The sequence below is a fragment of the Eretmochelys imbricata genome, chromosome 2 (genome assembly GCF_965152235.1).
Source record: "Eretmochelys imbricata isolate rEreImb1 chromosome 2, rEreImb1.hap1, whole genome shotgun sequence".
Lineage (NCBI taxonomy): Eukaryota > Metazoa > Chordata > Testudines > Cheloniidae > Eretmochelys > Eretmochelys imbricata.
This window is the reverse complement of record NC_135573.1, coordinates 221,823,269-221,840,245: the sequence shown is the minus strand read 5'-3', so window position 1 is coordinate 221,840,245 and position 16,977 is coordinate 221,823,269. Positions and strand designations below refer to the sequence as shown.

The 16,977-nt window shown below is 39.5% G+C and overlaps 1 protein-coding gene across 3 annotated transcripts in view; it reads left to right on the top strand.

Moving 5' to 3' along the window:
- CASD1 (CAS1 domain sialic acid O acetyltransferase 1) overlaps nucleotides 1–16,977 on the top strand; it is a 62,316-nt gene that overhangs the window by 31,580 nt on the left and 13,759 nt on the right. The window contains exons 7-12 of one of the 3 annotated variants that reach the window (XM_077808082.1): nucleotides 591–714; nucleotides 6,363–6,577; nucleotides 7,641–8,066; nucleotides 8,541–8,630; nucleotides 9,365–9,484; nucleotides 13,304–13,460. In XM_077808082.1, coding sequence (XP_077664208.1) covers nucleotides 591–714; nucleotides 6,363–6,577; nucleotides 7,641–8,066; nucleotides 8,541–8,630; nucleotides 9,365–9,484; nucleotides 13,304–13,460 — 1,132 coding nt within the window. The other 2 variants (XM_077808083.1, XM_077808084.1) reach the window with 2 other exon arrangements.

Below are 16,977 nucleotides of genomic sequence, written 5' to 3'. Positions count from 1 at the left end.
ATCTGATTGGGCATAGTTTCAGAATAAATTTGTTTCTCCCTCCAAGATTATGACCTCTCACAATAGCTACTTTCCACTGAAGTAATGAAACTGTTGACCAGCTGGAACAGGCTTGAGTGTGTGGAAGAAAAGACCTTTCATAGGAAATGGACCTAGATCATGTAATTCACTCCCACAAAACATTACAATGGCTACAGGTCTCACCACGTTCAGGCTCATACAAAACTCATCTTTTTGGCTCTGTGTTCCCTCTGTAATGTCAACACAGACACACACAGAACAATAATTTAAAGAATTTCCTCAACTATTTCTATTACAGGCTGGGAAGGAAGACAGAGAAAGATTGTTATTGTAAATTTTTTATTTAAATATTTGGGAGGCACTTGGATACATAAATGTTCCCCTTCACTGTAGTACTTAAATAGATACCACCACAAATCTTCATAGCTTATTAAAATATTTAAGAAATAAACAGGTTCTATAATAGTATTGAAAATAGCTGCTAATGATGGAGTGGAATCAGTAAAGTTTTATGATTGTATATACTTTAGAGATACAGAAACTGAATTTTTTTTTATTTGATCTTCTAGTGGTCTATCAAGATTCACAATGGGAGCAACGAAGCCCTCATGCAATATAAAATCAATATCACTTCAATAGCACCTCTTTTGGAAAAATTAGCAAAGAGTAGTGATGTATACTGGGTCTTACAAGGTAAAATACAGTAGATAACTATAATTTGTGCTGTAATTGTCTGATATGAATCACAGTTTTGCAGGCTGTGGAGGACTAAACCATCTTTCACTGCCTTGCTTTACTTATGAACAACCTCAGCGCAGTCTAGTGTGTGCATAAATATTCAGAAAATTTTGATATCCAATCTGGAAGACTTGGATCTTTGTCAATATTGGTATGTTAGATTCCATCCATTTCCTCTTGACTGTACATTCCATGTATTTGGCCTGTTCCTACCTTCATGAGTTAGAGCTATCTGAAATTACATGTGTTGACAGTTATATCTAGACATAACCAGTTGATTTCTTCTTCCTGAAAAGAAAAATCTTAATCCCCCTAAACACTGACCTCTTGTTGAAAGATTCCTGTAATAAAACTTCTTCAAATTGCTTGACTTAAACAACCCATGATAAAGCTTACGAGAAATGCTCCTTTCCATTTTTTTATTATGAAGTTAGCCGTTAGCCAGAAAGGGATACATTTTCCAAAGAGGCGCACTGAGACTGGGCATACCCACACCCAATATGCAACCATGACTATAGTTAATTACATACATCAAATAGACTGTTGGTGTAAAATACTTTCAAATTTTAATAACATGGCTGATTTTTAACTTAAATAAAAAACAGCAGAAAAATTTAAGAAAATGTTAAGCTTGCTTAGTTAATGGTTTACAAGTCAAGTTTTGCCAAAGTTCAGGTTACACATGTGGTCTCAGCTCTTTCACGTTTTATGTATTGTATTTGTTTTTAATTATATGATCACATACGATTTCTCAAATAATAAAACATATGCAATTTTTCTATAACTTTATGACCCTATTTTGTGCATACTTATTAAATGTAGTGCTTACTACTCTAATTAGCCCCATAGCAATCAGTATCTGTGTCTGAAACCTGGGAGGGTCTGCTCATGGTATGAAGCACTGTGCACATTAGTGTTTTGCAGGATTAAGCCCTCAGATACAGGTGGGGCATGTGATAGTGTTCTGTACTATTCTGTACATCAATCCATTAAAGTCATTAGTATGAAACTACTCCTGGGAGAATTCTGCACTACTGCGTGCACATAATTAATGAGCCATGCATATTTTTAATTTTTTGCACAGAAAGAAGCTTCTGCTGAAATGTTGCTGCAGTTCCGCCTCTTGCCTACCAGAGGGCGCTGTGGCGCAAGAACAGCAGCATCTCCCAGCAGAAAATAACTTCTGAGTTCTGCCTTTTGCCCACCAGAGGGCGCTGTGGCAATAGAACACAGCAGCAGCTCCTGGCCAGCTAGGGAAGACAAGGAGCCTGCCTTCTTCGCAGCGCCTGTCAGGCCAGGTCAGGAGACAGGGACTATGGGGAGACAGATGGTGTGGGATGCTGGGGAGAGGGGGGGCCAGGCAGGAGCTCATAAGGGGTAGTGGGGGAGGACAGACTGGGGCAGGGGCTGAATGGGGGAGTGGAGGCACAGGCCCACAGAGGGGAGGGAAGTGCAGGGCCACATGGTGATCGGGGAGGGAGAGCAGAGCGACAGAGGATGGCTGAATGAGGGCACAGACACATGCGACGGGGAGGGTTTCAGGGACACAGGGACAGGGGAGTGGCTGGGTGGGAGCAGAGACACACAGGGAGGGGTACAGAGCCACATAGGGACAGGGGGAGGCAGTGCAGGGCCACATGGGGATGGGGAGAGTGGGTGTCTGAGTGGGGTGGAGGGACACATGGACAGGGGCAGTGCAAGGACACATGAGGACAGGAGCAGATGTGCCTGACTGAATGGGAGAGGCTAAGGGTCAGTCAGAGTCTTCATAGGGGAAGCTCCCTAACAATCCCTCAATGCCTGCCCCAAAAAAACCTGTTCCGTACTTTTCCCGTCCATACCTAACAACCTTCCAAGTTCACACCAGGCTCCTTCCCAGCAATTTATTTCCCCCTTCCTCAGCTCCTTCGTTACCCCTAACTCCCCCCAAGCCTTTGCACTGCTTCTGAGGGGTGTGGGAAATACGCTTTTGTATTATAGTTTAAATGAATTATTACTCAGAATTCTGTATTAATATGCCTAGTAATGAATCTATTTGTCAAAAAACATTTCCTGAATCTTTTTTGTTGTCTGTATTGTTACAGGTATTCTGAAATAAATGACCAAAAATAATTGAAACTGGTGTGATTATAGTGTGTTATTTTGACAAATAAAATATTCAGAATTCTGAAAAAATTTAAACTATTGTGCACAGCATTGTTAATTTTTTATTGCAGAATTTTTAATTTTTTGGTGGAGAATTCCCCCAGGAGGAGTGATGATGATGATGGGCTATCACTCATTACCAAGTATGATCATCTTCCATGGAAGTTATGGGTCGTCAGGTGGCTAATAAGGCCAATCCTTGAACGACAAGTTGTATTACAATGAGGGCAGATGTTTTTAGGCTCAACAGGAGGCTGTTGACCATGACTGGAAACCAGTCTCTCCTTCTTCCTGTGCCTCTTGTCCTCTTCAGCTTGACGGTGAGCAAGTTCAAAATGCAGGGGACCATCACTTAGGACTTCACTTCATTTTAAGTGATCCTGGGCAAGTGTCTCCCAAGTGTCAATTGTCAATATTACACTTTTTTAGCTTGTCCTTCAGCAAGTCCTTATAACGCTTCCATTGTCCACCCACGTTATGGTACCCTTCTTTCAGCTGAGAGAACAGGACCTGTTTTGGGAGGCGATGGTCTGGCATCCGGACAATGTGATCAGTCCAGTGGAATTGCTGACGGATGATCATTGCCTCGATACTGGTGGTCTTCGCCTCTTCCAGGACACTAATATTGGTGCACCTGTCTTCCCATTTGATCTTCAGAATCTTACGAAGGTAGCGTTGATGGTGCCTCTCAAGGACTTTCAAGTGATGTCTATAGGTTGTCCAAGTTTCGGACCCATACAACAGGGTTGGGAGAATAATGGCTTGATAAACAAGAAGCTTGATGTCTGTTCGAATGTCGTGATCTTCAAAAACCCTGTGCCGTAAATGAGAACAAGCTACACTGGCACAGCTCAGGTGATGTTGAATTTCTGCATCAATATCTGCCTTGGATGAAATAACTTCCAAGGTAGAGGAAATGATCAGTGTTCTCTAGTGCCACTCCATTTATTTTGATAGATGGAGCATGTAATACCTCATTTGGAGAGGGCTGATAGAGCACTTCACTCTTCTTGATATTAAGAGTGAAACCAAGACATGCGTAAGCATCGGCAGACACATTCAAGATAGTTTGAAGATCTTTCTCAGAGTGGGCAAAGATTGCGTTGTCATCAGCATAATGAAGTTCCACAGTAGATGTTGTGGAAATCTTAGTTTTGGCTTTCAGGCTGCTAAGCCTGAACAGCTTTCCAACCATTCTGTAAATGGTTTCAATGCCAGCTGTAAACTTCTCAGCAATTAGGTAAAGAATGATGACCATAAAAAATGCAAACTTGGTTGGAGCGATGATACAGCCCTGTTTGACTCCTGTTTGTATTTTGAAAGGTTCACTCTGGGAGCCATTGCTGCTCAAAACAGTCGCTTTCATGTTATTATGAAGCAATTTTAGGACATTGATATATTTATAAGGACATCCAATCTTAGAAAGTACAGTCCAGAGATCACGGTGATTGACTGAATGAAAGGCTTTAGTTAGATCAATAAAAGCCATGTACAGCAGTCGGTTTTGCTCCCGACACTTTTCTTGCAGCTGCTGTGTTGTGAATATCATATCTGCTGTTCCACAACATGGTCGGAAACCACTCTATGACTCTGGTAAAATTTCTTCTGACAGAGGCAGAAGGCGGGTTGCAAGGATCCATGCTAGAACTTTGCCTGCAATGGTTAGGAGGGAGATACCACGATAGTTTCCACAATCCACTTTATCCCCTTTCTTGAAGAGGGTGACAATCAGGGCATCCCTCATTTCACTGAGTGTTTCCTTCTTTATCCAGATTTTAAGGATAAGCAGGTAAAGCTGCCGAATTAGCTCTGGTCCACCGTTTTTAAAGATTTCAGCGGGGATCCTATCTAGACCTGCTGCCTTGTTGTTCTTCATCTGCTTGGTAGCATTGTGTACCTTTTACAAATTGGGAGGGTCTCCGAGCTCATCCCTAAATGATTGTTGAGGGATTTGCTCAAGGACTTAATCTGCAACCATAGAATTATGGTTAAAGAGATCTTCAAAATGTTCTTTCCAGCGAGAATTGATGGCTTCGTTGTCCTTCAGAAGTGTGCTTCCGTCCTTAGAGTGAAGACGATTCATACCATGACAAATTGGCCCATAAACAGCCTTGGTGGCACTAAAGAATCCACATGTATTGTGGATGTCCGCGAGTTGTTGGAGTTCTTGCGCTTTCTCAGTTCACCATTTGTTCTTGAGTTCTCTGGTTTTATGTTGTACTTCCACCATCACCTTGGCATGGGCTTCTCTCTTTATATTACAATTTATGTCGTTTTGCCAAGGACGAAATGTCATTCTCCTCATTTATGAGTTGCTCAATTTCAGCATCATTCTCATCAAACCAGTCCTGATGATTTATGGTTTGGTAGCCTACGTTTTCCTCACTGGCATTGATGATTACTGCTTTCAGCTGGCTCCAATGTTCCTCAATTTCTTCTGGAAACTCTGATGGGAGCTTTTCTTCTAAGACTGCTTGGAAGTGGTCACGCTTAATAGGGTCCTTCAAATCTTGAACCTTCAACTTGTGCCTGACCTGCTTCTTTTGTATGAAAACATACAAAATAACCAATTCTTGCCCAACATTTTACAGTTTCAGTATGTCATAAAGTAGTAGTGAAAATTATGCAGAAATACAAAGGCCATCTACATTAGTTCAGTTAAGTGCCTCATATCCTGAACTCCATCCAGCTGTGCTGCTAATTGGAAAAAAGTGATATATTACATTAAAATATATACTTGGAGAACATGTATAAAAATTCAATATCAATAAAGGTATAATGGACTATGAAAATAGCACAAGTATAGAGGTATGAAAAATATAAGTATTTTAGTGTGTTTTTAAGGTTATAGGAAAAGTAGTGTGATGTATTGAATTGAGAACTAGTGTTTGATCATGAATTTAAAGATAGTGATGTAATGAATATGAGGGGACAGAATTAAGGTAGCTAGTCCTGTTTTAATTTTGATGTTTCTGGATTTTTAGATTAGAATGTAAATACTTATGTAACCTTAGCTGTATTGATGGTTGATGTGCCCATTCTAACGTTCAGTTGACATATTCAACATTACGAATTCTGAACAAGCAGAGTTAGGCTTTAAAAAAAAAATCCCAAACTAATGTTGATGTGGGTTCATTGGAATGTGCAAGAGTATTTGAGAAGAGAAAATCTCTTCTTTATCAGATGACTAAATACATGTTCTGAGAGGTTTTAGGAAAACTTGCTCCCAAACTAAATTCTTGTATGCCAGTTTGAAGATTACAGTGAACTATTGGGCTTAAACCTCATTAAAAAAAACAAGGATTATAATACAAATGGTAAAACGTTAATTTTTTAACGTTAATTAATGGTGTAGCACTGAAAAATTATGATTAATCTTTTAGGATGAATATAGTCTATAGAATTTGAGTGATTATGATTGATTTTTTTAATAAAGCTTAACATTCTTTTAAATTCAGATCCTGTTTATGAAGATATGTTGAGTGACAGTAGGAAAATGATCACTAATGAGAAAATAGATGCTTACAATGAAGCTGCAGTCAGTATTCTGAACAGCAGCTCCAGAAATTCCAAAGCTAAAGTTAAAGTGTTCAGTGTTTCTAAGCTCATAGCACAAGAAACTATCATGCAATCTTCAGATGGCCTGCATCTCCCAGAATCAAGCAGAGAAACAGTGAGTACTTTCATTATTAGTCAACATAACAAAGAATTAATAATGGAGCAAGATTTTAATTGAACATGTTGTACTCGTAATGGCAGGTAGTATGAACTTTGGTGTCCCTTGATGATTGTAGTCTTAAAAATGATATACAAGAGTTTTCCAGGAAATTGTTTGCAAGACCCCAGCAGATGAAATTGTATCTTTTGGGACCTTGCAAACAAATTTTACAAGATGCTACTTGCCATTTTGTAAGTAACTATGTAGCTGTTTAAAAAACGTAGTTTCTCCTGTGTGTTAAGCACTATTTGAGACCATCACTAGATCCTTCAGATCCTGAGAAATCCAAGCTGCAAATTTGTTACTTTCCTCTGCATGAATGAATGACAGTTGCAGCTTTTTGGAGAGCTGCTCTCAGGGCTAAATCCTAAATCTCGCCTTTTGTGAGCGTGCAATATCCTCAGCGTATTAGTTGTAATTCTGTTATGGCAGAGGCTGGGGGGATGTGGAGAACCCTTTCAGGGGATCATCATCCTATATAAATCTCTGTAGAGGCTCCCTGCAGCACAACATGGAGGAAGTTTGTGGTTTGGGGGCAGGGTAATAGATAGGCAGAAGGTGGGTTATTGGATCCATGTCTGTGCAGGTCAGCTGGCAAGCTGCATGGGTTACTGCAACACTGAGTCTGCAGTAATGTTTGCAAAGCAGTTTTGCTGCCATTCCACAGTTTGGGGTAGAAGTGTTACATTTCCACACCCTCCACAGCAGACCTTCTCAGGTCTACTTATTTGGGTTGTGCTCCAGCTCGTGATTTTGGTTCTTGTTGATTTTCCAAAATCAATAATAAAAATTAAAGCTGTTTGTTTACATCAGGACTCTTAAAAATATTGACTTAGCTCTTTTGATATGGGTTATTTTAATCCTGGAATTTGTGTGTAACTACCTGTGTGCTCATATATGAAGTGCTTAAATATAAAATGATAGGGGAAATCTTTACTACTGCGAAATATTAGTAAAGCTATTTGAAGAAAACTTATGCTGAGAATGTTTGATAGCTAGTTACTTGTTTCTTTGACAGAGTGCAATGATTCTTATGAACGTCTACTGCAATAAGATTTTGAAGCCCATTGATGGTTCCTGCTGCCAGCCTCAACCTCCCCTCACACTGATACAGAAGCTAGCTTTTTGCTTTTTTGCTTTGTCCATTATTGGATATTTAATTCTCAGTTTTATTTATCGTAATAATCATCGAAAAAACAAGCCATGCACCGATATGGAAAGTGGAGAGGAGAAAAAACCTGTCACCAATACGTCTCCTGTTTCTACACTCGAGACGCTGTTACACTCCTTCTGCAAGCTGGGTCTAATCATGGCCTATTTCTATCTGTGTGACAGAGCAAATCTATTCATGAAGGAAAACAAATTTTATACACATTCATCTTTCTTCATACCAATCATCTACATCCTGGTTTTGGGGGTATTTTATACCGAAAACACCAAAGAGGTAAAGATCATGCTGGTGTCATTTCCCAGTTCAGGATTGTAAGTGAATTCATTTTTATTTACTAAAACATTACAGGTCAAATTTTCAAAAAGATATCGCTGATGCACTCACAAAATATATAGTTGCATGTGGTAATTCAGTAATTTTACACAAACTGGTAATTAGGTGCAAAAGGACATTTTTGCAAGTGCATTGGCTAAAGCATTTTTGTGGGTGCAGCTATTGGTAGCGTTCATCCATCAACTGGCTATAATGCATCAGAGTCAAATCCTAGTTCAAACTAGTAGATGAGCATTGATTTGTGGAGCAATATCTAATACACAGTGAACTTTATAAATGTCATTAGTGTAGAAGTTTTTCTTCTTAGATCCAACTGCCCATAAAGTGGTTTATTGTTTTGAACTTTTTCTCCTCATTTTGTAGATGTTCGTTGTACTTGTGGGAATAGCAACATTCTTGTTTTGTTTTGCATAGACTAAGATGTTAAATAGAGAGCAGACAGATGAATGGAAAGGCTGGATGCAGCTTGTTATTTTGATTTATCATATCTCTGGAGCAAGCACTGTAAGTGATTTGAATTGAATTATTATTTTTTTTTAAGTAATGTGATTTGGATTCAATGCTTAAAGGAAAAATAAGCTTCTGCCATTTACCGCCAAGATACAGAAGTTAAAATATCCAAGCATTTATTAGACTTGAGTATCATAAACAGTTCACATTATGCTCCTTGTTTAATCTTTAATTTCAAAGACATAATTGTTGTGAGGCCTCATTTATATCATTTTCTTCAATAAGTTAAGATATCAATGGGGCTATACTGTTTTGTTTTGTTTCCTGGTATATCCAGTGAAGGGGAATTATTTTCTCATTGTAGAAGACTGTATTAACTTAATTACAAAAAGTTACTGGAGACAGCTTTTTTGTGTTTTGGGAGTTGAAACTGTTAAAGGGCAAACTCTCAATAACACTTTCTTTTTCCCTTTTAATCCCGTTATAGACACACAAGAAAGTAGAGCTGTTGATACAGTTGTAAGAAATTTATTCAGATTTTACAATTTGAGAGAAGCTAGGTCAAAAGAGAATCACTTTAAGTAGTAGTAAGTAGGTCATAAAATTTCTTTCTTTTGTTATAGTTGGTTTACATTGACACAAAGTTTTATGAAACAGAAACACAACAAGCCTAAAATACAGAACTTTGTCCTCTTGTCTCCAAACTTATTTGCAATTAATAATGTTTAAAAAAAGAGAGAGAGAGCTTCTGTGGCCCTCTGTAAAAGATAAATTATTTTTCTCAACAGTTTTTGCCTGTGTATATGCACGTTCGGGTTCTGGTTGCTGCATATCTGTTCCAAACAGGTTATGGGCATTTTTCATACTTTTGGCTCAAAGGAGACTTTGGATTGTATAGAGTGTGTCAGGTAAGAATAAATCTTTCACTGATGTATATAAAAATATTTCCAAGTTCAGATCTCTCTCTACTCACTAAATTATCTGAGGTTAAAATTATTTTGGTTGATATTCATAACAAACTGATCATTGTCTCTGTCTCTCTCTAATCTGGTCTATTTAATGTAGCCTGATCAATCTAGTCTATTTAATACAAACATAATGAAAATTTTTAGAGGGAAGGCTGGTAACTCATTAGAATGTGGCTGAGGTGAAAAATAATCATTCTTAATGTTTTCATCAGAAATTGGGCACAATAACTAGTGGTGAACATAAACCAATGTAATATTATGAAAAGGCAAGACTGAAACAAACTTTATCTAAATTATCCATTTTGAATCTTTCTTTCCCCAACCCATCCCCCCATCTTGTCTGTTTAATGTGGAGATTCTATTTACATACTACTAGAGCATTTTTCTGTTGGCTCTTATACAAATAGATAAATGTTTGGTGAATCCAGGATGTACTGCCTGGAAACAAAATCAAATTTTTCTCACTGTGAAGAGTGTGATGCTTTTTAGAGCAACCGGGGCTGTGAGCCACCATGTTGCCACCTGCCTCCAGTGGGAGGAATTCTTGCCTGTGCAAACTGAGTGTTAGCTCCCTCACACAAACAGCCTGTCAGCCGCTCAAGTACTCTCCTGTGAGCTATACCAGTCCTGCATTTGCCCTGCAGGCTGACAATAGATGTACCCCAGTCCATGGATCCCTTCAGATTGTCCCCCTATGTTAACCAGTCCCTGATCACTAGATACCCACAGAAATCCCAGATCCTCTGTTCCCAAAGGAAGAGTGTACCCCAGTTTAACAGTTTTACCTTAGACCAACACTCCTGTGTCACACATAGCACTTGAGTTTGATTATAGTAAACAAAAATGAGATTTATTTAAGAATAACATTCTAATAGAATGGTTGCATATAAAATAAAATTGTAAAATGTGAACTAGGGCCTACACTCATTATTAGATAGGAAAGATAACTACTAAAGTTCAGTCTTTTGCAGCACTTAAACAAGGAGCTAGGACCCAGTCTTTATGAAGCTCCCTCACTTAACAAGGTACCTCCTCAGTGAATGGATCCACGCTGAGATATACCAAATAAGTTTTTTGTCTGTATTCACAGACAGGGCAGTTCCCTCACTGTCATATTGTTCCTTTTCACTTCCAAGTGGTTTCAATGTTTATAGTGAGTCTTGTGTGGTTTTCCGTTGACTTGTCAATGTTGGTGCAAAGGTACACAGTTGAGTAATCAGCTAGCCATAATCAGCTAGCCAGGGCGGGTGATCACCCAGACATATTTCCTGGTGACTCATTTTCACTCCAAAACCAGAAGGGAATAATTTTTGTGTGTTTATATTATTACTTAAATATCACCCTGTGATGGGTTTCCTGCGGTGCAGCTTGGAAACAGGGTACCACTGAGCCCTTAGCCTCTGTCTCACCAACCTGGGCTACCTGTCACACTGTGATGCTGTGACAAGCTGCAAGCCCTTCCAGGTACTGCACTTACACAGACATCCACAGTCAGGGACAAGCCCTGCCAAGTTGCATGAATGCTTTTGCCAGCCACTCATGAATCAACAATAGAAAGGCTCCAGCGAATTCCCCACAGCTCCCCAGACCAGGACCCCAGAGCTGTACCATCTTGCCCTGGTCAGAAACCTGACCAGTGTAAGTTTATTACCCAGTCCACCCCTCTCTCAATGTGGAGAGGACATGTACCAGTTTTTGTTCCTGAGCAGATTTCCCATGCACTTCAAGCAAAACCCACTGTTTTAGGTAAAATATAAAGCAGAAAAGTAGATTTTAAGTGATTGTAAGTAGTAAGCAATATAGATAAAAGTTGGTTACCTAAGAAATAAAACATTAAATCATAATCTGAGTTCCATAAACTAGACAGGATTTAAATCAAACAGCATCTTACCCTGATGGTATAGTTCCTTAATACACAAGCTGGGACCCTCCTTTCCAGCCTGGGACCACGTCCCCAGATCAGACTTTGTTCTCCAGATGTGTTTCCAGGGATTGAGTTGCGGGGGCGGGGAGGGAGAGAGGCTAAATGATGATGTCACTTCCCCTCCTTTATTGGTTCCTCCAGCTTGCTGAAAAGATCTTTTGCTATGATGTGAGTCAAACAGTCTCCATTGTTTACATGCTCTCTCTGAGAGGTCTCCATTTTATACAATTCCCAGGGTAGTCCTTGTGAATGTGTATTCCCCTTAACGGGCCGTTATCAGTGTCTGGCTGCTCCATTGTTGTACCTGAAGGGCTGGTTATGAGTGTTCCCAACCTTACAACATATTACAGTAACACACATAATAAAACTTCATAACTTCCCATACAAATTATAGCACATACAATCTAACAGGATATTAATGTTCAACAGATCAATACTTTTAAAATGAAAAGGAGTACTTGTGGCAGCTTAGAGACTAACCAATTTATTTGAGCATAAGCTTTCGTGAGCTACAGCTCACTTCATCGGATGCATGAAGTGAGCTGTAGCTCATGAAAGCTTATGCTCAAATAAATTGGTTAGTCTCTAAGGTGCCACAAGTACTCCTTTTCTTTTTGCGAATACAGACTAACACGGCTGTTACTCTGAAACTTTTAAAATAATATATCACAAGGCATAGTTTGTATAAAACATATAATTATATCACCATGGTAAATGTGGGGGTGCCAAGGTGTTGCTTTGGGGTACCAGGTGACACACACCTGTACACAGATCTCACAATGAGTATTGAGTACATTAATTAGTATGTCTCATTAATGAGTATTGGTACATTACAAACTTGTTGTAGAGATCTCGCATGCTACGCTTTATGGATAATTACCATGAAGGTGGGGTATTAGGTGTAGTGAGTTTGTGGGGTCTGAGACAGTTGTTGTTTGTAAAGAACAGTGTGAAGCCTTTGCCAATTGGCACCAATGGGCCTTTATGTTTTAAGGAGTTTTTCTTTCTCTGTGGATAAGAGCAATTGAATTCAGCACTCCAGCACATTGGATTGCCTGCTTCCAAGACTGCAGGTCTTGCTTTGGATGGGACAAACTACTGTCATCTCTGATTTGAACTACAGCTCTTTTCATTCAATTAAGTTCTGGAAGCTTTAAGCTGTTGTATGCATTTTGGACTTATGACCTCCCTCATCATTAGTAAAATAAAAAAGAAAGGTATTGGGTGTTTTAGTTGAGATCATTAATGCTCCCCTAAAGGATGGTGGAATGGCTGCTTCACTCAAATGAGTGCTTATTCGGCCCTGTCACAGCTTCAGGGTACTGCACCTTTAACCCTCTCCACTTCATGGTCTGGTCCAGGAATGTCCATTCCGGTCTCAAGCCCCTAGCTATCACCTCTGCCAGGTCTTCTACCAGATTTATTAATTACCGTTTCATTTTGAAAAGAGAATATCTCAAAGTCCACTGTTGTTCATAACAATTGTTCCAATATAAGGACAACTGGAGAAAACGTGTTGTAGCGTTTTTTGCCCAGTTAATGTGAGGGAGCACACTATACATTTTTAAAATATGTGACTGGCTCACCCTGTTGGTATCAAGTGGTATCTTGGTTCAAACAACAAACTACAATCATTCAGCTCTATTTCTTTGCTAAAGATTGAACTGCTTATTGAGACAGCCATTCAAATTTCAAGAAAGGTAATATTGTAGGTGTTTAAATTGATATGAATAATATTTATATAATTTGTATAATGTTAAAGAAAACCCCAGTTTGATGGTAATCCTAAATAAAAAAACCACTTCTCTCTTCCTTCTCATCCCAACCACCCACAGGTTTTATTTCGTCTCAATTTCCTGGTTGTGGTGTTATGTATAGTGATGGATCGACCTTACCAATTTTACTACTTTGTTCCACTAGTCACTGTCTGGTTTATGATCATCTATGCTACATTAGCTGTATGGCCTCAGATAGTCCAGAAGAAAGCAAACGGTAAAATAAATTTTGTTTCTTTCCTTTTACTTTAAAGGTGTTTACATGATAATCTACACAATTACAATCATATACAAAACTTGATAGCTAGTATGTTTGTCTTTATTTGGATATGTGAATAATGTAGAAGTAAATTCTATAAATATGTTAAACCACTGTCCACTAAACTTGGAGAGAGAGTTTTCACTTGCTGTAGTTCTCAACAAAACACATCAAGTGTTTGAACTGTATCCTTGCTTAAATTGGTTGGAATCTGAATTATATTTCTGTGGTTTTGAAAATTATGTTTGGCGAACACTGAAAGAAACAAACAATTGCTGAATGCAAGCTAAAAACCCCATATGAACTTGCTCCTAGATCGCTATACCTGTATTCAGAATCTGAAATCAGAGTTTTAATGTTGTCTATGGTTTTTCCTTTTATTTACAAAAGCTCACTTTTTAAAAAGTGGAATGAAATTCAGAACTATATATTCCCAACCATTCGTCATTGTGGAACTTTGAGAGGGAATGGCATAGTGTATTTTCTACCTTACAAACTAAAGTTAGTCCTCTAGAAAAATAGTTTGTCCACAGAAAACGGACAGCATGAGCAACAGTATTGCGAACTTCCCCTAGTCTGTGCTGCCAATGTACCTCAACCCTCTTCTTGAGGGATCAGTTTTGTTATCTCTTACCCAGTAGGGGTCTCCTGGCTGCTACAGTGTATGATCCCTTTTCTGAGATCGTCAAGTGGTGTTAAATGCATTATTTCTTGTAATGTGGATGCTTGTTCTTTAGAAACTTGAAGTGATACCACCAGCTTGTTTCACATACTATAGTTCAGTGAAGAGCTGTCATGTGGTAACTGTTTTTGTAGATCATTTACCTCACCTAGATTAGAACCCAGTGACCTGGAGAGTAAAGACTATGTACGATCACAACTTAGATTCTCCACCCCTTCTTCTTCGAGCAGTGTTGCTTCACTGTAGGTGCAGGTGCATCCCTACACTTCTGATCAGAGATGGTCGGTAGCAGTGTTCGCTCAGCATGTACATGCGCGCTCTCCTCCTCATGCTTTGCCTTGGGGCTAATTAGCTCTGCGTGGGCGAATGACCCTCAGTTCCTTCTCAACCACCCTGGCTAGAGACAGAGCAATTAGGAGTCCATTCACGGATACTTTACTCTTTAGACATTCTTTCTTAGCTAGTTTGTGTTTTTTGTAACCTCACTTTTGTCAATAAAACTGTGTAGTGTAGATGTAGACAAGGCCTAAAAGGATGGCGGATACCTTACAGATATTTCTCAAGGAGGTAAAAAACACTCACCATAATTTGCTGGATATTTTACATACCTTCTCGTCGTCCTCCTTCTCCAGGATAAAGCTCCCCATCAACGAGATGCTGTTGGACCCAGCTAAGCTTATATGCAGATGCCAGTATCGGCCACACCAACATGCAAATGGGCCAATAAAAAGATATTATGTACCTCCCAGTGTTATCTGGTGTCTTTAGAGCTTTTGACAGGGGCAACTTAATTATTTTATTTTAGGCAGTGTTAGGAATAAATTAATAGGAACACAGCAATTTTGTTTGATAAGATTTATGCAACGTGCTTTCTTTAAAACGGCAGTTTAGTAGATTTAAGCACATATAAACATAAGCAATAGATTTAGAACATTTTAGATATTTAATATTTGGAATAGTATTAAGTAAATAACAGCAGGTTTTCTGTGGACAGTTGTTTACCCATCAGGGAGAAAGGGAGTCAGGAAAAATGTTTTTTAAGATGGCTTTAGAGCAGTGGTTCCCAAACTTGTTCCGCCGCTTGTGCAGGGAAAGCCCCTACCGGGCCGGTTTGTTTTCCTGCTGCGTCCCCAGGTTCGGCTGATTGCGGCTCCCAATGGCCGCGGTTTGCTGCTCCAGGTCAATGGGAGCTGCTGGAAGCGGCATGGACCGAGGGACATACTGGCTGCTGCTTCCAGCGGCTCCCATTGGCCTGGATCAGCAAACCGCCGCCACTGGGAGCCACAATTGCAGGTAAACAAACCAGCCTGGCCCGGCAGGGGCTTTCCCTGCACAAGCGGCAGAACAAATTTGTGAACGACTGCTTTAGAGGATTGTTTTAAAATACGTTTTATTAAGTAATTTTTTATAACTAATTTTTATAAAACATAGGTTATAATGATTTTTACTGTTTTTTTTTATTCTTAATACATTTTTAATAATAGAGGTGTTTAAATTTGTTTTTTTAAATTATTAAGATTTTTAGTTTTAGTTGTTTACTTGTCTGTTCCCCTTTTTTATTCTGATTAGCAGAAACTGCCAGCTAGATATGACCTTGCTTCTAAAACCCTGTCTTCAAATTAACCCATAACTGTGTGGTGTTTTATTTCATTAATTCAGGATGGCTGAATGCACATAATATGGCTGCAGTTAACCTGATTACATTCTGGGGTATACACACCCCTTAAATTCAGGGCAACACCAGGAATACAGAATTTACTTTTTCCCCACTCTCCGCCTAATTCCATTGTGACAGATGCAGTGAACTCCTGCGGCTGGCAACATCATTCAAAGTCCTCCACCCCTTATCATAGGGATTGGAAGCACCTCGACTCATCTGGATGAAAGGTCTACTCTTCTGCTACTCTACAATTTAGTATTGCAAACTACCAGGCCTTAACAGCAAAATATGATTACATGAACTATACCAAACTTAACATCTTTATTGACCATCTCATAATGAATCATAATGGGAACAATTTTGAGCCATTATCAATGAAGGACAGTTGGTGGTCAAAACAGCACTCCAGGCAGTGCTTGACACAGCTGATACAGTGACCCAGTCCATCTCAGAAGCAGTTGTTATGCAAAGAGCTTCGCGGTTGCAGCTTTCAGGTTTCCCAAAGGAGGTGCAAACAACTATTTAAGACCGCTCCTTCCATGGCTCTGAGTTGTTTGCTGAGGAGAACAGTGCATCATTCCAGACACTTAGGGATTCCAGAGCCAAACTTCAGTCACTGGAGATCTATAAAACCAGACAAAAGAGAAAATTTAGTCCTCAGTCTTCTCGCAAATTGCGTGCATCACAGTTCCCATCACAACACTATTAAAACCCACAGAGAAAGAAATCCAGATTCTAGAGACACAAACAGTCAGGCCCTCAATCTTCAACATCGGAGTCTGTCACTTCAAAACATCAGTTCTGACATCCTGTTCGAGTCTACTCCCTTCAACATCAGCTGCCACTTCCCAACCCATTGCATCCCTTTGGACGTTGCCTTGTTTTGTTCCACCACAACTGGAAACACATGACATCCGACAGAGGGATTTTGGAGGCTATTTCCAATGGGTATTCGATCCACTCCATCTCCATCCCCTTTCCCATCCCTCTTCAGGGATCCTTCTCATGAGAGATCGTTGCAACAGGAGATAGATCACCTCCTCCAACCAGGAGCCATAGAACCTGTCCCTCTACATCTCCATGCCAAAGGGTTTTACACTCTATTTCCTGGTCCCCAAGAAAAAGGGAGGTTG